Source organism: Phalaenopsis equestris, unplaced genomic scaffold (assembly GCF_001263595.1).
Source record: "Phalaenopsis equestris unplaced genomic scaffold, ASM126359v1 Scaffold000829, whole genome shotgun sequence".
NCBI classification, from domain to species: domain Eukaryota; kingdom Viridiplantae; phylum Streptophyta; class Magnoliopsida; order Asparagales; family Orchidaceae; genus Phalaenopsis; species Phalaenopsis equestris.
The window spans coordinates 63,534-86,344 of NW_018165269.1; the positions used below are offsets into that span (position 1 = coordinate 63,534).

The window sequence follows — 22,811 nt, forward strand, 5'->3', positions numbered from 1 at the left end:
AGCCAATTAAATGCTCTCCAAACCCTTGACAACCTTGTAGATTTGCACCCTGATCCTCGTGCTCTTCATGCCTAAAAAATTATTCATGGCCAATTACATACTCTATAAATCCTAGAAAACTCTACAGCTTCTATTGCTCATCTTAGACATCTTTATAGCTCCGTTCCCTCATCTTCATGCTCCTAATGCATTACAATCTGAACCCTCCCAAGCTCAAACACATTTACTGCCCTGTAAAAACCCACAACAGTGTGGTCATTCTCAGTTGCACTTAGCATGTCACCAACTCAACCATTCCTCTCCCAAATCTATAATGCTCCTTCAGAGTGCTCTTGTGCTTTCCTCTACTTAACATCTACCTAGGATCTTTATTACTCGTGTCCACGTGACGTGCAGTACTTCTACAATGTGCATGCACATGAGTGCTCTTCTGCAGCAATGCTATGGTTATAAACCTCATTGAAATTGCTCGCTCCTTAGCACTGTGTGTGTATTGCCTCTCCTTCTCCCCACACATCCAATGATCTCACCTATAGCATTGTTTTTCTCCACAAGTGGAGATCTGCCAAACAATTATTTTTGCATTGTTTTCTATTTTCTAATTAACTTTGTGATTGCACTGGACTCTATGACTATCCATTTGTCATCAAACTTTATAACTACAAACAACTAAGAAAATGTCTTTTACCTCATTAAGATCACAACTTTCTCGCATTGGACCTTATTGTAATAAGGTAATAATCTCTGTAATGCTAGAATAATTATTTATTTATGATAAATCATATATAATGCATGAACAACAAATTAGTTAATGAGACTTATAATACTAACTAGCCAGTTGTGTAGCTCGCCATACCCAGTGAGACTTACACACATGAACTAGTGCTCCATATTATAATAAGACAAAAAGGATTTATGGAAGAAACCTTTGAGTTCATACATTATTCCCATATTGTGAATGTAAGATAAATCTGGACACGTGTTCATAGTCATGTAATTAGAAAACTACTATAAAGTATAGATTTCTTATACTAGATTGAATGGCATGCTTACATGATGACTGGGTTATCAAACTTTTCAAAAAAAATGATTTGAGCAGCGTGTACCATCAAATCCAAATTCATTCACGACACCTTATGAGTTATTTGAATAGTTTATTATTCCATTTGGAGAATGCAATCATTACCTTCATAAAATTAACGAACTAGGGGTTTATGCAATTCCTGTTGGTGTACATCAATGACATATTGATCATAGCACAATAAAGGTTGAGCATTTGGATCACTTGCATCAATTATCATCTAAGTTAAGAAATCAGAAGTTATATATTACTCTTAAGAAACGCACGTTTAGGCTAAAAAAAATCATATTTCTTGTTTTGTGATGCCTTCCAAGAATCATGAAGTAAATCCCTAACAAATCAAGGCAATCCATAATCTGTTGTCCATTACTGTTACCTCTAATACTACAAGTTTTTATGGCTTAGCAAAATTCTATAGAAAATTCAATAACCTTAGCATCATCACCAACCCCTTGACAAATGTTCTGAGAAGGGGCAAGTTTGAATGAACATCATCTGCAATCAAAGCCATATAATAAAAAAATTAATTACTAAATCGCCAATTCTAAGATTCCTTGGCCTTGGGAAAATTTTTCAGTATTTATAATGTTGGTGTAGGTGTCATTCTTAGCCAATGTCACACAGTCGCTTAGTAAGAAACTCAATGAGAATACAACAACAAAAACAACAAAGCCTTAATCCCACTACATGGGGTTGGCTACATGAATCCTTTTTCTCCATTGCGTCCTATTTAGTGTCATATTTTCATTAAGTTCAAGTAAATTAAGATCATTTTTTATACAATAAGCCCAAGTCTTCCTAGGTCTACCTCTACCTTTCTTAACACAAGTCAATCTAAAACATCTACTTTCCTAATCGGATCATCCGATGGTCAACGTTTAATGTGACTAAACCATCTAAGACGACTTTCTCTAATTTTGTCCGTCACAGGAACTACACCAACCCTATCACGGATATATTCATTTCGCATTTTATCTCTAAAGTGTAAAGCCACTCATCCACCTAATTATTCTCATCTCGGCAACACTTAACTTATTATTATGCTTCTCTTTTAAAGGCCAACATTAAACGCCATAGAGCATTGCAGGTCTCACCACCGTCTTATAAAATTTTCCTTTCAGTCTAAGCAGTACTTTTCTATCACACAAAAGGCCCGAAGCACTCCACCTCAACCAACCAACTTGAATTCTACTATTAATATCCCCATCTATGTCACCATCGCTTTGAACAACGGACCCAAGATATCTAAATTGTTCACACCTTTTAATAATTTGATCACCCAAAGTCACACTTCTGTCACTAGAGCTATTACTACTAAAATTACATTCCATGTATTCAGTTTTAGTTCCACTTAAATGAAGGCTTTTAGACTCCAATCTAGATATCCATAATTCAAGTTTTTCCAGGGCTTTTTCTCTTGTTTTATCCACGAGAAGGATATCATCAGCAAAAAGCATACACCAAGGTACATCCTCCTGTAGATGTTTAGTAAGACAATCCATAACTAAAGCAAAAAGATATGGACTTAAAGCCGATCCCTGATGTAATCCAACAGAAATAGGAAAATATTTGGTCAATCCTCCTTCAGTTCGAACACGAAGGTACATCCTCCACTTTAACATCGAACCACTATATTACTAATTGCTTTTTCTAAATCAATAAAAATCAAATGTAGATTCTCCTTAGTATCTCTGAAATTCTCCATCAAACCTCAATAAATTTATAGCTTCCATAGTAGACCTGCCCGGCATAAATCCAAATTGATTATGAGAAATCTTTGTAATGCGTTTTAATCTATGTTCAATTACCCTCTCCCATACCTTTAAATTATAACACATCAACTTAATTCCTCTATAATTTGCACACTCTTGTGCATCCCCTTTATTCTTAAAAATGGGGACCAAAATACTCTTCCTCCACCCCTTACGAAACTTTTTAGTTTTTAAAATAATATTAAAGAGTTTAGTAAGCCAATAAACTCTCAAATCTCCTAAATATTTTCACACTTCAATTTGTAGGACCTGATATCATCAGGTCCTACAAACTTTCCACCCTTGGTTTTCTTTAAAGCCTCCTAAACTTCTTTTTTACTAATGCAACGATGAAATATTTATTTATTATTCATGATATTAAGATCACTAAGGTTGATCGTATTTTCATAAACTTCATTAAAAAGTTTATCAAAATAACTCACCCACCTATGTTGAATATCATTATCTAAGAAAAGTGTTCTTAGATTTTCATCTTTAATACACTTTACTTGTGTTAAATCTTTACTTTTCTTTTCTCTTTGTTTGGCTAGTTTATACATATATTTTTAACCCTCCTTAATATCTAATCTATTATAAAAATCATTAAAAACATAATTTTTAGCGTCACAGCTTGTTCTTTTAGACTCCTGTGGGCCGTTTCATATTTTTCCCAGTTCTCTAAGTTTTTACATTTAAACCAATTTTTATAACATAAATTCTTATATTTTAAATTTTCTTGTACATTATTATTCCACCACCAACTATTTTTATTTATAAAAACTTTTTCTTTTGATTCTCCAAGCACATCTTTTGATACTCGTTTAAAAGTGTTTGTTACTTTATTCCACAAAAAATTATTTCTTAATGAACATCCTAAATTTTGAAATTTTGAATTTTACTCATAAAAATAATTTTATTTGTCTTTTAGGTTTCCTCATCTAATCCTACGATGGTGAGTCTTAGTATTCTTTATTTTACAACTCTTCATCTTAAAATCTAGAACTAATAAATGATTTTGGGTACTTAAATTCTCACTTGGAATGACCTTACAATATTTACAATCCGAAAGATCTCTCCTTCTCATTAGAAAATAATCAATTTGTGTTTTATTATATTCACTCTTATAAGTAATAAGATGCTCATCCATTTTCTTGAATAAATTATTAGTAACAACAAAATCATAAGCTAAAGTAAAATCTAAAATAGTTCTACCTTCTTCATTAGTTACTCTAAAACCGTAGCCACCATGAGTATTTCTGAAGTCTTCTACCACTCTACCGACATGTCCATTTAAATCTCCTCCAATAAAAATTCTTTCTTCAAGAGGTATTATTTGTATCAAGTCTTCTATGTCATTCCAAAATTTATCTTTAGACCCTATATCTAAACCTACTTGAGGAGCATAAACACTTATGATATTAACAATCTTAGTAACAATGATAATCTTAAGGGTTCTAATTCTATCTTCAACTCTATTAATTTTTACGACATTATTTTTCAAACTCTTATCTATAATTACACCTAAACCATTTCTAGTACGACTTTTACCAGAATACCAAATTTTAAAACCTAAATTATCAATCTCCTTAGCATTTTCTCCAACCCATTTAGTTTCTTGAATACATAAGATATTAATTTTCCTATGAATCATAATATCAACTAATTCCATTAATTTACCATTGAGAGTGCCTATATTCCAAGATCCTATCCTAATATTAGTTTCATTAGTTTCATGGACTAACTTCTTTACCCGCATTCGCCCGTAATGTGGGAACCCTTGCTTATTTAACACTACACCCGGGCGCCGAGGCACCGGTGCAGTGGCCCTTACACACTTTTCACTGTATTCAGGCTATGCAGTGCGTCGCTTCTAGGGGAGGCCCTAGCACTTACACAATAGTCAAAATGATTCATGCCATGATTTTTTTCGACAAGTTTTAAGCTGATTGTCGAATACCTAACGCAATCCACTTTTCGCATCCGAGCTTGGGACCAGCAATAACATATTATGAGAATAAACAAAAATATTCTACTTATCATAGAAGATTATGCTCTCATTATAACTTTAAAATATTCACAACATTATTTCCAATCAAAAAAATTCAATCTCCTTTTTTATCACTGGTCCTTCAAATATATATATATATATATATATATATAATGCCAAGTTGACTAAATGCATTCAAGACTACACACCTTTGTCCAAAAGCATGCATCTAACATTCAAACTAACCTAAAAGATGCACTATCTCGAGTTTAAATTTGTCAATAATGACTATCTTAACATAGCACAAAGATCTCATTAGTCCTAAGTAGCACCAAGTCTTCTAAAAATGTGTCGTACCCGTGTCAGACACGTATCGGACATGTACCGGACACCGATACTTATTTGACACGCCCGACACTGTTTTAACACTACAAAATATATGTCTAAATTTTTTTCAGACCCGAGGACACTGAGGACACAACAGAATACCTCATCGGACATGAGCTTAACAAGGTTTTGGGAAAATGGGACACAGGAATTAGAAAACTACAAATGTACGCATATTCTTAATTATTCCTCAAAGCCAAAACCGCCCCATCTCTCGTCAGGTTGAAGTTACCTCTAACATTCTTCAAAACAGAACATCAAATATGTCATGACCCGATCTAAGGCTTGGAATTAGCCAAGACAGGAAGAGACATCCAGACGATGAAAATAAATTCTATGTTTTCAATTTCTATCACTAATAATTAAATATTCAAATATTCATGACAGAGCCACTAGATAAAAGAAAATATAATCAAGAATTGGGAATTTATACCTTTTCGATTATTGTTCTCGACTCCTGTACATATTATCTTCTCTTCTATTTCTCCTAATCAAAAGCTTAAACATGAAAAAAATTTTAAAGCAGCATAATGAGTTATCTAAAGATAACCCAGGAACAATCACACTTTTAAACTACAGTAATCAAAGGTAAAGAACTCAATATACATGCTAGTCTTTCATATCTTATTAAAATATCATTCATTATAATATTTTTCTATTTTTTTCATAAGAAATTTTATATATGTTAATGCATATATCAAAACAAAAAATTATAAATGAAATTACTCAAATCTTCTATACGCATTTTCTTTAACTATACTTTTATTTTACACTCTTTACATACACATCCGACTGCTTTAAATATCACCGTGAACGAAACCTAACACACTCTTAACTGATACCCCATTGCCTCCCGCCAGCATAACGGTTAGCGATGTAAACATCACAATTGTCTATGATGAAAAAACCCTTACTAGCCTCCTGATCGATTTTATCTCGTCAGCACAATGATTAGCAATGTAATCGTCATAATTGTCTGGGGAGGTAAACTCTGGTTTACTCACCTCTGACCGATATTATTTTGTCGGCGCAGTAGTTAATGATTTAACCATCACAGTTGTCTGGGTGGTAAAAAAACTCTGCATGTGCGGGTACACTAGCATCCTTTATCTGTACCATTAGAGGGTGAACTCTTCTGAACATGCGCATAAAAGCATTCATACATAAATCATTTTATTCTTCCATATCATGCATTCTTCTCTTAAAAAACACTTACATGTAACTGCTAATGAATAAGTGCATGTTTAATAGTATCAACATGAAATGCACTAATCTAATAACTTTATAAATAAATCATTATGTAACTGGTTGTACATTATTATTTTCTAGAAGACATGTAATGATATGCTATATGATTTCTACTTGAAGCTACAAATCATGCAATAACCTAATATATATGCACCTCTACAGTAATTTAATGTCATTCAATGATCTAATAATCTTATAGGAAATTCATTGTGTATCTATTTTATATGCATATTTTCTTATCTACCAATATGAAGAAGCTGTTATAATCAAAATTTCATTGAAATAAAGTATAAATGAAATATCAATAAAATCAAACATACATTTTGAAATAAAACTAATTACTAAATTTAGAAATATAATTACTCACCTTGACCTTTAGTAAACCTTTTTATGTGCTTATTTGTCCACTTAACATGTTGGCATTAGTTAATATAACTTCAATACTTAAATATGCTTTCAGTTTTGACTAAAGAAATCTAAATTAAACAAACTCTCTCTTACCTTAAAGACTTGGTTTACTTCCTCGCACACAATGTTCCTCCTTCCCCTTGCTAATTGGTTAGTTCAATCTTTATTCTTCTATCCATACTTTCTAAAATTGATTTATAATTAAACACTTCATCAATTTAACTAAAATACATTACTTCAAATTATAAAGTTAAACCCTTACCTCCCTATACGTCTCCTTTCTCCTCCAACTTGAGTATTCTTCTGCCGTTGATTTCTAATTTAAGAAAAAAAAACTAAGATTTACCATTAATATATTTTTTATTTATTTATAATTTAATAACCAATAAAATTCTACACTCACCTCAATTATGTCAATCTTATCTTCATGCAATTTGAGATTTAACATACAATTAATAATAAAAGGATAAATTTAAATATAAATCAAATTTACTAATAATATAACTAAATTTTCCTTAAAATTCATTCGAATGGCCTTAGCACTTCTCGTACGTACGCTAAGCACACGGGCTTCGACTTCACCAATACCCGCACGAAACCCTACCTTCCTCTTCGTAATCGGCTTGACCCAACTGATCGCACAAGACCCTTCTTCCTCGCTGCTCGATCCACTGCACTTCAATCGTGGCCTCTCCTTCACGCACGAAACAATTGCTACCGTACCCACGAGAGCTCCTTACTTCTCGTTCAAGCCAGCCGCTCTACCCCTCTTCCTTCAAAAGGTTAGGGCACAAGCTGCTTGTTCCTTCTTTGTCTTCCTCTTTGCTCGGATGAGTAAGCAGAGAGTGGTGTTGCTTCGACGCTGACCCAAATTCCTCACACACATGAAGCCCTACTTCCCTTCTTTATGTCTTCTTCACGCTTCATCTGAAACATCGTTCCTCTTCACACAAGCACTTGCCCTCTTTGTCGAAGCCCAAGGAGTACTCTGCCTCCTCTCCACAGGCTTCCTTCTTCCTCTTCTCCTTTTACTGTTGTTTCTTCTCCTTCGTTGCTTCTATCTCTCATTTCAATTCGTCCCACAACTTCTCTCTTGTTCGGTTATTAATGCAAACGAGAGAAGAATGGCTCATTTAAATTCCACAAAGCAACACTTCTCCAAAAGATGCTCCTACTAGTAAATTATTATTTATTTATTTATTATTATAATTGTTCTTTTTCTTACTCGATTATTACAATCCTTCCTCCTTATAAAAAATGCGTCCTCAAAATTTAAAAGCTTCACTTAAACTAATCATTATATACATGAAACACGAACTCGTCACAAATTATCATAAGTCTTATTCTTGTTAAATAAAAACTAAAACAGATGTGATAAATCTTTCATCTGAGATAACATAACAAAAATAACACCCAACTTCTGAAATCAGAAATATGTAAAGATACTCAACACCAGACAACTAACATGAAAAATAACATAATACCCAACTCACAAATCACTCCATTAAACTTTACGCATCAACATCAGTGGGAACATATTCTTGAACTTCCTGATGAGTTAAAGAGTAGACTCTTAGTTGAATGTTTTACATTGGTTGCTCCTTACGAGTCACAGTGTTAGTTTCTATCATCTTTTGTTTGCTACTTCTTAAAGTAGATCCATCTTTAAAATTCTTCTAAGCTGAAACCCTTCCCAATTAGCATATGATGTGAATTTTTAAGTAGAATGAAGGCAGTTTCTCATCTGATGTTCGGGCTATCTACATAAGTAACACACCTTTAACCAAAATAGACATTCACCGTGATGTTACTTCTCACACTTAGCACAAGGCCCTATAGTGTTGGTGTTGTCTAACCAATTACTCCATGAACATGGGATTTTATCTTCTTCCCGTTAAACTCTCGAGAATAAAATTTGTGACACTTCTTTTCAATCTCTTCCTCTTGTGCATGTCATTAAGCTTCTGAGTCTGCTGAAAATCAACCTCCACTCGTCTAGCCCTCTCCACTAGCACTGAAAATTTTCCGATCCCAAGTCGTACCAGTGGTTTTCAAATTGAATCCTTCAATTCAGAAAAAAATCTAACATTTTCCCTCTACAATAGGAATGAGCTATGGTGCATACCTCGACAGCATAGTAAATTTTGTTTCATGCTGCATAATCAATCGATCACCCTGTACCAGCATAATGAATTTATCTTGCATCTGTCTCCTAGCTGATAGTTGCACAAGCCAATCTCTAAAGATTTTCACGAACTCCTCTCATTGCACCAACTGGTTGGTTCTACCTCCAACCTTCTCCAACATCTGTTCTTGCGACCACCTCTTAACTTCTCCCTCAAAAGCAAAAGTGGCAAATGTAACTTTCATCGACGGTGGATATGTAATAAAATCAATGATTTTCTTCACCCTTACTAGCGAGTTTTCAGCTTCCATTGGCCCTCATGCTCCAGAAAACAAAGGTGGCCTCATATGTTGGAAGAGCTTCAAATATTTATCAATTGGAGCTACTCTACTGTTACTGGCTTGAAGCTGGGAGTTCATAATCATCTGCGTCACTACAGTCATCATCTCAGCAAAAGCATTAGCATTGACCATAACATTCTGGGGTATATTAAATTCAACATCATCATCATCCCTGACCTCTATCTCTGGATCATCCATAATTATGAAATAACAATAAAATAATTTAATTATTCATTTAAAATTTTAATTCCTATTATTTATAACTTAATCCAATTATCATATTGGATCTTTCATTAATATTCATGTTGTTTAATCTAAAACTCTGCTCTGATACCACTTGTCTCGACCCGATCAGGGGTTTTGAATTAGCCAAGGCAGGAACAGACGGTCGGAAGGTAAAAATAAATTCTCTGTTTTTCAGTTTTTATCACTAAAAATTAAATATTCAAATATTTATGAAATGGCTACTAAAGAAAGCAAATTTAATTAAATTTGCACTTTCTTATTGTTGTTCTAGTCTCTTGTATATATTATCTTCTATCCTATTCATTCTAATCAAAAGTTTAAACCTAAAAAAAAGTTAAAGCAACATAACGAGTTATCTAAAGATAACATAGAAGAAGCAATCACATCCAAATTACATTAACCCAATGGAAAAAATTCAATATGAAGGTTTTTCATATCTTATAAAAAAATCCTGAATTATGTTAATCTTTCATATTTTCATAAGGAATCTTATGCATGTTAATGCATGCATCAATAACCTTTTCTAAATAAAAATACTCAAACCTTTGATATAAATTTACTTTAACTTTACTTTTATTTATTATTCTTTATATACACATCTGGCTGCTTTAAGGATTATCGTCAACAAAACCAAACACACCTTTAGCCGGTATTGCTCCTTCAGTTCCTCCCGTCGGCTCTCATCAGCATTTAGTGATGTAAACATCACAATTGTCTATATGGTGAAAAGACCCTTACCTGCCTCCTGGCTGATATTATCTCTTCGGCATAACGGATAGCAATATAAACATTACAATTATCTAGGAAAGTAAACTTCGATCTACTTGCCCCAAACCGATAATAACCCGTCGGCATAACAATTAGTGATCTAACCATCACAATTGTCTGGAGTGATTGAAAAACTCTGCATGTGCAGGTACACTGATATCACCTGCCTGTACCATCAAGGAGTGAACTACTCTGAACATGCACATACAAATATTCATATATAAGTCATTTCATTCTTCCATATCATTCATTCTCCTCTTATGAAACACTACTTATATCCACTAATGAATACGTGCATGTTTACTAGCATCAGTATATCATGCACTATTCTAATAACTTCATAGATAAATCATTATGCAACTCGTTGAACATGATTGTTTTCTAAAATCATGTAATGATATACTATATGATTTCTATTTGAAGTTACAGATCATGCAATAATCTAATATATATGCACCTCTACTATAATTTAATATCATTCAATGATCTAATAACCTTATAGAAAATTCCATGTGTATCTATTTTATATACAAATTTTCTTATATATCACCATGAAGAAGCTATTATAATCTAAATCTCATTGAAATTAAATATAAATAAAGCATCAATAAAATCAAACATAAATTTTGAAATAATACTAATTACTGAAATTTAAAATGTAATAACTAACCTTGACCTTTATTAGACCTCTTTATGTGCTTATTTTTCCACTTAACAAGTTGGCATTAGTTAATAAAACTACAATTTAATGTTTAAATATGCTTTCAATTTTGACTAAAGAAATCTAAATTAAACAAACTCTCTCTTACTTTAAAGGCTCAATTTAATTTCTCGCACACTAGGCTCCTAATCGGATTAGTTCAGCCTTTATTCTTCTGCCTATACATTTTGATATTTATTTATAATTAAAAATATAATAAATTTAACTAAAATATGTTAATTCAAACTATAAAGGTAAACTCATACTTCCTTGTATTTCTTTTTTCTCCCCCAACTTGAGTATTCTTCAGTTGTTGATTTCTAATTTAAGAAAAAATATAATTAAATTCACGATTAATAAATTTTTAATTTATTTACATTTAATGACCAGTAAAGTTCTACACTCACCTCAATATGTCGATCCTTTCTCTATTCAATTTGAGATTCTAATAGATTCTATCTTGACTTCTAAAGAACGTTCAATTAACAACTAAAGGATAAGCCTAAATATAAATAAAATATAATAATAATATAACTTTACCTTAAAATTCATTCAGTCACCCTTCGCCCGTCTTGCACGTACGCTAACCCCGTGGGATTTGGCTTAACCAATACCCGCACTAAACCCTACCTTCCTCTTCGTAATTGGCTTGACCCAACAGATCGCACAAGAACCTTCTTCCTCTCTGCTCGATCCCCTGTACTTCGATCGTGGAGGCTCCTTCACGCACAAAACGGGAGCTACCATACCCACGAGAGCTCCTTGCTTCTCCTTCGCATCAGTCGCTAGACATCACTTCCTTAGATTGGTAAGGGCACGGGCTATTTGTTCCTTCTTAACTTCCTCTTCTTTTTTGCTCGGATGAGAAGGCGGCGAGCGGCGACAGGCGACGCCAACCCCAATTCCTCACAGACATAAAGCCTCTACTTCCTTCTTCCTGTCTTCTTCATGCCTCGTCTGCGGCATTGTTCCTCTTCACACAAGCACTCGCCAACTTCGCTGAAGCCCAATGAGTGCTCTGCCTCCTCTCCTTCACTTACGGCTAGAACACATGCTTCCTTCTCAAAGGTAAATCTTCCACTTCTCCTTTTACCGCTGCTTCTTCTCCTTCGTTGCTTCTTTCTCTCGCTTTCACTTGTCCCACTGCTTCTCTCTTGTTCGGTTTTGAATGCAAACTAAAGGATAAATGCTCGTTTAAATTCCCCCAAGCAATACTTCTCCAAAAGACAATCCTATTAGTAAATTAGTATTTCTTTATTTATTATCATTATTATTCCTCTTTTTTACTCAATTATTACAAAAGATACAACAAATATTAATGAAAGTTGAGCATTAGTAATTCTTCATTTGTAATCATAGGATTTTTTAAATTTTAGTAGATAAGTTGGATTATATGTAGGATGAACTCTTTTGAAACATATTATATCTAATTTTTAAAATTACTTTTCATAAGCATGATGTTTTATAATATAAATTAAATTTATGAAGTTAAATGTTATTCTCGCATAATTTATGTTGTAATATTTTTCATAAAAAATAATGAAAAAATATATTTTATATTAATGACTAATTAAATATAAAAACATGACTGACATGCCGTGTCCTATTTTTTTCAATTATGTCGTGCCCTATTTTTTTCAATTATGTCGTGCCCCCATATCGTGTCATGTTTGTGTCTCCGTATTTGTGTCCGTGCTTCATAGCATTGGTCATAATGCATTATGCATTGCGCACTTTTTCTTATCCATAAGAAATATTAAGTAAATATTTACTGCATAAAATATGTTTGTTAATGTTAATTACATGGATCAAATTTGATTTCATCTCTCGCTCCAAATCTAGAAGTCACACAAAATAAAGTTAGAATCACATGCAGGCTATAACCTTGAAGAGGAATAAATGGAAGATCTCAAAAACCAATCCCAAGAAATTAGGATAATATTAATGATCGCGTTGTGCTGGATCTTTATCCATCCAGTCTATGTATCTTGCATTATATAAATTCAAAAAAATGATTTTTTAGGCCACTGTACCAATGGCACAAGAATTCATTCCATTTGAAAAGCCAAAACAAATGTAACTGGGGTAGAAAAGAATAACCATTTGTATGTAGCCCTTTTTTCAAAATAAAACATGAAAGAATAATCAATACCTTGTGATGAGTTTCAAAAAATCTTATCACTTCCTCCATATGGTTACGGTAAAATCCCTGCACAAAATACAATTTACTGTAGCACCCATCAAATCAGTAACCAAATCTGTGACACCAACACCAAGCAACTTTCATTACCTCAACATAGCCAAAAAACCCTGAACTCATATCACCCGCAGGGAAACCCATAGCAATTATATTTTCTGTGATATAAGTCAAATCCAAATCAAATCCACCTTCCTGAGAAATTTAAAAAACAATAAATAAATGTATTAGAGATGCATGATCGACATGCAATTATCTATTTTTCAATCATAAAAAAGCATTTTCCGTATTTAATGTTCAGCACCAACAATCACACCTTCCACTACAAAGACCGGTTTCTTGTGATAAATGAGAGGCAAACAAGTTCAATATAAGCAACAGAATTTTTTACATAAACGGAGCAGTACCAGCAATAATAAATTATATATAGCTTTTATCGACTAAGGAAAAAATTAAAGCAGCTTAGCATTATAACAAAAACAACAACAACAACAAGCACTAAGTGGGGTCGGCTACATGAATCCTTTCTCTCCATTGTGTCCTGTTGAGAAACAAATTTCATTAAATTATAAGAAATTAACATCATTTTCTATACAATATGCCCAAGTTTTTTTTAGGTACGCCTTTGCCATTCTTAACATAGGTTGAATTTAAAACATCTACTCTCCTAACCGGATCATCAAATGGTCAACGTTTAATGTGACCAAACCATCTAAGGCCCCGTTTGGGACAGCTTAAAACAGTGGGCGGCGTTTTTGAAAACGCCGCTTACTGTTTGAATAACACGTTTACACTGCGTGCTTGAAATCGCGAATTTTATTTTACGAATAACGCTGCCCGCGGGATCATACCGGAGGTCGGCGTTTCCTTCTCGCGTTTTCTCCTGAATTACTCCGCTACCCTCGCGATCGAGCTCCTGCCCTTGCGCCTCTCGGATTCGGCATTTCTTCCTCCTTCGTTCGCGATCGAGCTCGCAGACCCGCTCCCTGCTTCGTTCGCGATCTAAGCTGCGGCTCGCCTCTCAATCAGATTCCCTTTCAGTTTTGTCTCCGTTCGGATCAGTTCTCTCCAGGGAAGGAAAGAACTGTAGCCTTTCCTTCCTCCTTTCCGATTCACTATTCCAGTGCTCCCAAGGACTAGTGAGTCTCTGGCTGGTTCGAGGGACCCGAAAACGATTCCTCTGCTGTCGCCGAGAAGATTTTGATACTAACAGAGTTCTCCTATGATCTCAATAAGAGCAATGCACAGACCTTTCCCATCTCTACTGCTGATTCAAGCATCATCAACATGGTCAGGCTGGACTTCACCTCCAACCATGGTAGCTCGAGCCACACCTGCATTTATCGACTCCGGGGGCACGGCTTCGGGCCCCGCCCTCCGCCCAGAGAAAGCCAGTAAGAGAGTGGTACTGTGCACTTTCTTTATTTTGTTTTTTTATATAGTTTGATCAGATATGTTTAGGTTTCTGGTCGTAGAATCTCCAATTATCTTATTAATACACTTCTTTAGTTGAAGGTTTGGGGGGTGACATATTGGAATTCGCGTTTGTATGTTTTAGCTGACACATTTTTTCCCTTGCTATTTTTTGCTGGCTTTTTTTACCATAACATTAGGCTTAATGAATGTCATTCAGGTTTAAGTATTTGTTGTGGATGTAATTGATTTTCTCATGTTGCAAATGTTTATAATTCAGTATCATGAAAAATAATTGGGATAATTACATACAGACCACCCGAAACATTGATATTTACGGATTAATCACCCAAGTGATTTTTTTGAACTGTATGACAGATGTATTTATACGTGCCACGATCAAATCATTGAGAATTAAAATACATGTTGGGGTTTTACCATGAGTTTTGTTATTTGAGGGAGACTTGGAAAATGGATGGGAGCGGGTGGTTGATTTGTAATTAATAAGTTTTGGATGGTTTGTATGTAGTTGTCCCAAAATAATTTAATATTAGATCGTTGAATAGAAATGATTGTTCAAATATGTTTTGTAGTCAATATGAATGCGTGTTCTTGAATGTAAAATAAAATAAAATAAAGAATATTAAAATATTCGATTCTGATCTTATTAGTTTGAAGCCCACTTTTCATACATGTTTGAGGTTATATATATTATAAGAAATATAGTTGTTTTCCAAACGCACTAACCAAACAACCAGACAGCTTATCCGAATCAGCTTGTCATCAGCAGATTATCAGGATAAGCTGCTTATCAGCAGAAGTTGGATAAGCTGCAACTGCCCCAAACAGACCCTTAGTATTGTGCGAAAATTCATCACACACAGAAATGATAAAGAAAGGTAATAGGAGAAGAATCCTCAATTTTTTCAATTTTTCTTTAAGTGTCAAGCCACTCATCCACCCAAGCGTTCTCATCTCAGCAATGCTCTATGACCAACATTTTATGCCATAGAGCATTGCAATTCTCACTACAATCTTATAAAGTTTTCCTTCAAGTCCAAGCAGTACTTTTTTATCACACAATAGGCCCAATGCATTCCTCCACTTCAACCAACCAACTTGAATTCTACTAATAATATACTCATCTATATCACCATCACTTTGAACATAGACCTGAGATATCTAAAACATTCACAACTTTTAATGATTCGATCACCCATGATAACAGAGACCCATTATTATAACTCCGCCTCTAGAACTACTACTAAAGTTACATTCCATGTATTCAATTTTAAATCTACGCAAACGAAGGCCTTTAAAATCTAATGCAAAATCTAATGCAGACCTCCATAATTCAATTTTTTCCCTGTACTCTTTCTCTAGTCTCATCCACAAGAAGGATATCATCAGCGACTAATGACTAATGAAACAATATGAGATGAGCTTAACATAATTAATCAAATATAATTTGACTGAAATTGAAACAATATGAAATCAGAAAATAAGAATGGCAGTAAACAAAAGTCATTTAGAAAACAATCATAAAAAACGATGACAAAATAAATTTTTATCAATATAACCACCAATCAGTTTATTGTAGTAAGCAAGTACTGCTTTTATTAGTCTTGCAATTGAATATTACATATAAGAAAATAAAGAAAATGCAAAGGTGGCCAGTACATCGTAAAATAAAGTAACCATGTTAGTCATGCAAACTCTCATTGTTTGTAAAATTGGAATGGCATGACAGCAGGACAGTCAAAAAGTTTGCAGCTCCAAAAAGAGCATACACATGAATCTTGTTTAAAGAGTAGTGCATCATTTACTGGGAAACGAAACAACAAACATAAAAGAATATGAAAACCACAAGAACTTGTGAAAACTGAAATAGCACATAAAAAAGTGCGGTGTTTCAATTTACATTAGTCCTTCAGGCATAAACAATCAACTTAATTTATCTTTTGCAAACTTCATAGCGATAACTCACATTTGGCTTTGGTAAATATGAACAGTTCGCATAAAATTTGCACTTTCACATGCATTTTATTGGAGAGTTTTAACGCAAGAACATACTTCAAAGCTCAACCTAATAATAGTTATGCCATTGTTATGTTGCCTATGATCAATCATGCCATCATGTTTGTTACCCGTATCCTTGACTTTGTTTTTAATAAAAAAATAAATGATAAAACAAAGGTAATTATTGAAGACAGGGTAGCAAAGTCAAAAAGGTAGAGATAAGTACCATAGAACCAGTCAACACCCACTTAAGAGAAATAGCTGATCAGAATGATCTTAAAGTAAAAAAGTTATAGGTAGCCATAGTGATATTAGTTGGTAAATATTGCATGTCAGTCATAATGATACGATCAACACTTGAGAGAACCTCAGCCCATGATGCTGGCACGGTAGGGCCTGCATAGCTAGGTACACATTGTACACTGATGCTCCAGAATCACAGCTAAAATTTGGGTGATGAGAATAGTAATGGAAGAGGAAATTTACAAGAAAAATAGAACTAGAAAGGATGGTGGAGCATAACATGCATTTTAAAAGGCTAATTTTAATATCTGGTGAACCAAGTGGATGACATACATATTTATTCAAAACCAAATTTAAAAAAAAAAAGCAAGAGCAAGATCAACGGTTCACTTGGCATCATTAAAAAAAAAAGCAAGATCAACGGTTCACCCTATGTTGGCATCATTTTCAATGTAACATACAACTCAAGGACACCTCAATGTCCCTTTACCAAGATGTCTTAAGTTTGAGTTTGTCACTGTGATGCTTCGGTTGATGGTTCATAATTCACACCAAGCGGATGTGAGCTAAGATATTGTGATCTAGGCATTAGAGAGTTTCGTGCTCAAACAAGCCCATTTGGTGCTAAGACTTAGGAGTTTGTGTTATACTTGTGCTAAGGCTTAAGCATCTCTTTGTTATACTTGCAGCACCCAAGCGCTGTAGTTTCTGTTTAAAGAGCATTCTCTTTTCAATTTCTTAACACTAAACTTTCAGCGCCTCAGTGTTATGTTCTCCATGTAGAGAGCTATTTTCCTGAGGCCTAAGCGCCTCGGAGCTATATTTGCAGCACCTCTACTCAAGCTACAGTGTTTTGGCACTGATTCTCTACTTTGAGAGCATATTCCCTCTGGCTATGGCATTACAGTGCCAATACTCGGCACTAATACACTCTGTTCTCTAATTGGAGCATGTATTTTTTCTTCACGAGGTTGAAAATCCGTGTGCTCATTTTGGGCACCACGATACTGGATCCTTGATTTGACAATTCGAAATAGTTTTGGCAATCGTGCCTAGACATGCTACTTCACAGTGTTACGACATTGATGTTCAATTTCATAATTATTTTAAGATATGCTCCTGCCACAAGATGACGGGTAGTGCATGGGCAAGAGAAAAATTATCCAATAGTAACTTAGTAGCATGGTTTGACTAACTTGGAGAAGAGGGAGGCGATTGGTTGAGCCAATCATAGAGGGATAAGATAATTTTTCTCCCTTGGCTGTTGGCTATGAGGTTGATGGCCTAAATAGGAGAAGCTTCCTCCTGTAGGGGTTCTTGTTGTCTTTATACTTCAAGGACTAGTTGATGTGAGGAGAGAGTTGTTGGAGGTGAGACAAGTTAAGTAAGAGCCTCTCCATGTCTCCTCTCTTTAAACTTTCAGCTCCATACGACAACACTATAGGAGTAAGAGGGAGCTGAATGGGGGAGAATGAAGCTCGAGTTTTCTCCACATTGGTTGCATAGAGAAGAAGGCCTATTTAACCTCTTCCTTCATCCATTTTCATCCCACTTACGTGCTAACGATCTTGGCGAGTCGGAGACAGGCTTTAGCTAGATGTACCAAGTAAGCTGTTGGTTTGCTATAGAGACCTAGTTCTAGGTCTCTTTTTCCATCCTAATAACTTCTCCAAATCTTTCCATCTCTCTTAGAGACTCTAGGGTTGCTATGGAGAGCTAGTTCTAGGTCTCTTTGTGTAGAGTAAGCCCTTAGGGTAGACAGACACAAATTCCTAATATGTATCCTTGAAAAATACTTGAGAAAAATTCTAGACTCCCGTGGTGGCGCCAACCTCCCCAATTTATTTTTCTGGTACTATCTGTCCCGCTTATTGTAGTCAAGTCAAGTTCATGCCTTTGTAGATGTGAGCTTAGGAAAGTTTGCTCCTCAACTGTCAGATCTCCTCATAGAGTCCAATAGTCATGACTTCATAGAACATTGTTTTGATATACAACCACAACACCCTTGTCAGGCGTGGTAGTTGTAGATCTCACCACCTCATATGCATTCAAATGAAATGCATAGGATAGCAGATTGAGTTCGACAATAAAATAAGTTAGGTTTACAAAATAGCATAAACCAAAAATAATTTGCATGTTAGGGTAGTAACTTAGTGCACTATTTCACACACTATTTCATGCATTTAGGGTAGTTGGTGTACTGTGTAGATTGGTACCGAGGTGCTTAGTGCCTCGATGTTGCAGTAGCAACATAGTGGCGTCATTCACTCTAGGCATCAGCGTGATCTAAGCAATGTTACGACGCTAGCAACTTGAGTTCATCTTAATGTTTGCATGTCTTCTCATGCCATCATAAATGTATTAATGGAAGTTGATGTGCTTATATCACCCACCTCATTACATTTTGTATTGGGAAGATATGGTATCTCAGTTTTGTATGAGATGCACCTCAACGCTAATTAATGAGTATCGCGACACCTTACCTCCTTCATTCATATTTTATATCATTTAACATTTGGATGCATTAATCGGTCATCTAAGTCACGTATGATTGCATGTTAAGCATCCTCATATGTTCAAAGTCATGCCTCAAATATTTAGTTGTGTTCATTGCAAGCATATATACCTTTCGTAATTACCAGTGCAAGTGAATTTTGCTTGTTGTGATGCGCCATCATATCATTCGAATATAGGCTTAGGTTAGGAAAGTCGACGCATCAATGATGAAACTCATGTAGCCTTTAAGTTGACCTATATTTGTGATGTATTAATGATCATTATTCGTGAGTTTATCTCATTGGAAAACAAGAATTAACATGTCATGATTAGATATTGTGTGATTATTCTGAGGATAAGGGTAATCTAGAACATCACCCTATATGCTTGAACAATTTGTAAGGTCAGCCATTTTACAATAAAAAAATTTACTATATCATTATACCATAGGAGTCCATTAGTCATGACTTCACCGGACGTTGTCTTGATCTACAACCACAACACCCTTGTCAATCGTAGTAGTTGTAGATTTCACCACCTCATATGCAACCCAATGAAATACATAGGGTAGAAGCTCGAATTCCACCATTGAATAAATTAGGTTTACAAAATGCATAAACCAAAAATAATTTGCATGATGGGGTAGTGACATAGTGCACTAATTCACACTATTTGATGCATGTAGGGTAGCTAGTGTACTACGTAGATTGGTATCGGGGTGCTTATTTGCCTCAGTGTTGCATTAGCAGCATTCGTATGTTCAAAGTCATGCTCAAATACTTAGCTATGTTCATTGCAAGCATATCATACCTTTTGTAATTATTAGTGCATGTAAACTTTGCTTGTTGTAGTGTTCCAACATATTATTCGAATATAGGCTTAGATTAGGAGAGTCAAAATATCAATAATGAAACTCATGTAGCCTATAAGTTGACCTATGGTCATGATGTATTCATGATCATTATTCGTTAGGTTATCTCATTGGAAAACAAAAATAAATAAGCCATGATCAAATATTGTGTGATTATTTCGAGAATATGGGTATTCTAGAATATCACCCTATATACCTAAAAAATATGTAAGGTCAACCATTTTACAACTGAGAATATGTCTACTAAGTTTGAACTATATGCACAATATTAGGAATAGATTAGGTCTTCTGTAGGGAGTCATATCCACGGTGGAAAAAAATAAAAATAAATGTAATAATGCATTATCTATAAGTGCTAACTTGCTTATCTCTCATGTTGAACATAATCCATTAGATGTTGTATGTTTTATATATAAATTGCATATTGACCTTTATTTCTTACGAATTTGAGTTTGTAATCGTATGACTCTTGATGTGTAATCGTATGACTCTTGATGTAGTATTAGAGTCTAGGTGGCATGTACTAGAAATAAGATACGAAAATATATCCCCACAAAGCACAACAATCAAGGTCAGGTAAATAAGAAAATCAGAAACTCTCTGCTCATGCCTCATACATTAATTTCAAATTATATATTTTAGTTTGGGATTATATATATACGGATCTTGATTGTTTCACTTTTTTCGGATATATGTTGTCAACTCAATAGCACTCGACCTATTTTTTATTCTTCATTATTGTGTGTTTTCTCTTCTATTCTTCTTTGTGTGATTATCTGCTTGAATGTGGAGGGCATTCACAAGTCTTCAAGATTTGGATAGAATGAGCTAGTTTGATTATTTTGAGGTTTGCATCTCCTACTTATCCAACATAGACCGCCTTATGGAAACCTTCTACACCCTTTTTATTATCTTCACATTTAATTTAATCTTACTACCTCCCTAACTCTTGCCAACTATTATATTCACCCTTATCACGTGGTAGTATGATGCATTTAGTGAAGAGGTTGTTTGAAAGGGGAATAAAAAAGGATCATGTGAATGCAACAAATAGAGGACAAACACAGTATTTGCCAGATTAGTTTGTAGTAGCATATGTTATTCATTCCAATCATGAATAAATGAGCATCTTAACATCCAGGTTTTGTAAGATCGAAATACAGTATGTAGGCTACTAGTTATTGACTTCACAATAAAACATTTACACTAACGACAACAGTTCACAGAAGCAGAAGTTATTTCTTGCTAAGATAATGGTGTACAAAAAATAATTTATAGTTCAAAAGTCGCTGCAATGTGATATCAACATGACTGGAATGAAATTAGCAGATGCCCACGCATCAAAGAATGATCAAGAGGGAGAAAAATCAGATTAAGAATTAAATTGGTAGCAATACCTGATATCTCCTTTTGTTTTGAGAGACAATGTGACGGGCCTTCACCTGTACCGCTTTGACTGCATTTTTTGATGTGTCAACAAAACCTTTCGTAAAAGAGCCTAAAGCGCCCTGTTGAGTAGAGGTTGAAGAGCCATCGAAATTATCATCTTTTGGAGGTGATTTAGGAGAAAAACGCAGTCCCAATCCACTAGTAAAACGAGCAAATGTTGACTTTCCTGAATTTCCTGTTTGAGAGTCCTCTTGGCCTGCTGCCTGTGGTAGCTTCAAGTTTTTGGCCCAGGAGGTTATTCCAGAGGAAGACAGAAGCGATGGTGATTGTTGTACATATGTGTCTTGTCCAGATGAAGGATGTTGGTTGTCATTTGGAATGGGACGTAAAGGAGAAGAATCAGACTGCGATGCCTCCATGGTAGAACAGAACCGTAATAACACAGAATAGTTTGTAGAAGTCTGACAATGAAACAATCAATGTGGATATATTTTGATAATGCGCCAGATTCTGCAAAATGAATAATGCTTGTGCTAAGGAAAGGATACCACATCTAAGATCATATGTAATTTTACAGAGAAAAATTGAGAACATAGGATGGGCATTTAGAGATTATCCAAACATGAGCTAGAAAACTTCCAATTCATATAATATACGTTTACTGATTTGGCTTCATTCAAATTGGTAAAAACTTAGCAAATATAAGCTGCCTAACCGGCTATAAGCACTACAGCTAAAATATTAATCCTTTCAACATCACAGATTTCCATTGGCTCATCAAGTTTCAAGAGAAAAACATATTTACAACAAGAATGAAACTATCATTTCCAACTTCAGTTTAACGCATGAAACAAACCATAATAAGCATTTGCAAACTGTTATAAAATCACATGCCATCATAATTTCTGGAGAATTTGAAAGCAATAAAGTTCAGAGTTTAAATCAGATACAGAGCAGAAAATGTTTTAACTGATAAGTTGTCAGCAAGAAAGAAACTCATAGAAGCATTTGAAATTTTGGAAGTTTAAAGGTAGAAGCCAGTAGCACCACAGTTGTAACCAAGCTCGGATAAAAGGAAACATAGTTTTGCTAAGCCGTTTTAAATGCATGTAATGATAGGATGTAGATTTTTTTTTTTTTT

The 22,811-nt window shown here is 34.5% G+C and overlaps 1 protein-coding gene across 1 annotated transcript in view; it reads right to left on the reverse strand.

Annotated features, from left to right (window-relative positions):
• The window catches only part of LOC110031476 (phosphatidylinositol 3,4,5-trisphosphate 3-phosphatase and protein-tyrosine-phosphatase PTEN2A-like), a 114,317-nt gene that overhangs the window by 39,871 nt on the left and 51,635 nt on the right, over nucleotides 1–22,811 (reverse strand). The window contains exons 2-4 of the mRNA XM_020734685.1: nucleotides 21,679–22,180; nucleotides 13,333–13,434; nucleotides 13,195–13,251 (exon numbers count right to left, since the gene is read on the reverse strand). Of these exons, the coding sequence (XP_020590344.1) occupies nucleotides 13,195–13,251; nucleotides 13,333–13,434; nucleotides 21,679–22,089 (570 nt within the window). The 5' untranslated portion in view covers nucleotides 22,090–22,180. The remainder of the gene's footprint in view (nucleotides 1–13,194; nucleotides 13,252–13,332; nucleotides 13,435–21,678; nucleotides 22,181–22,811) is intronic.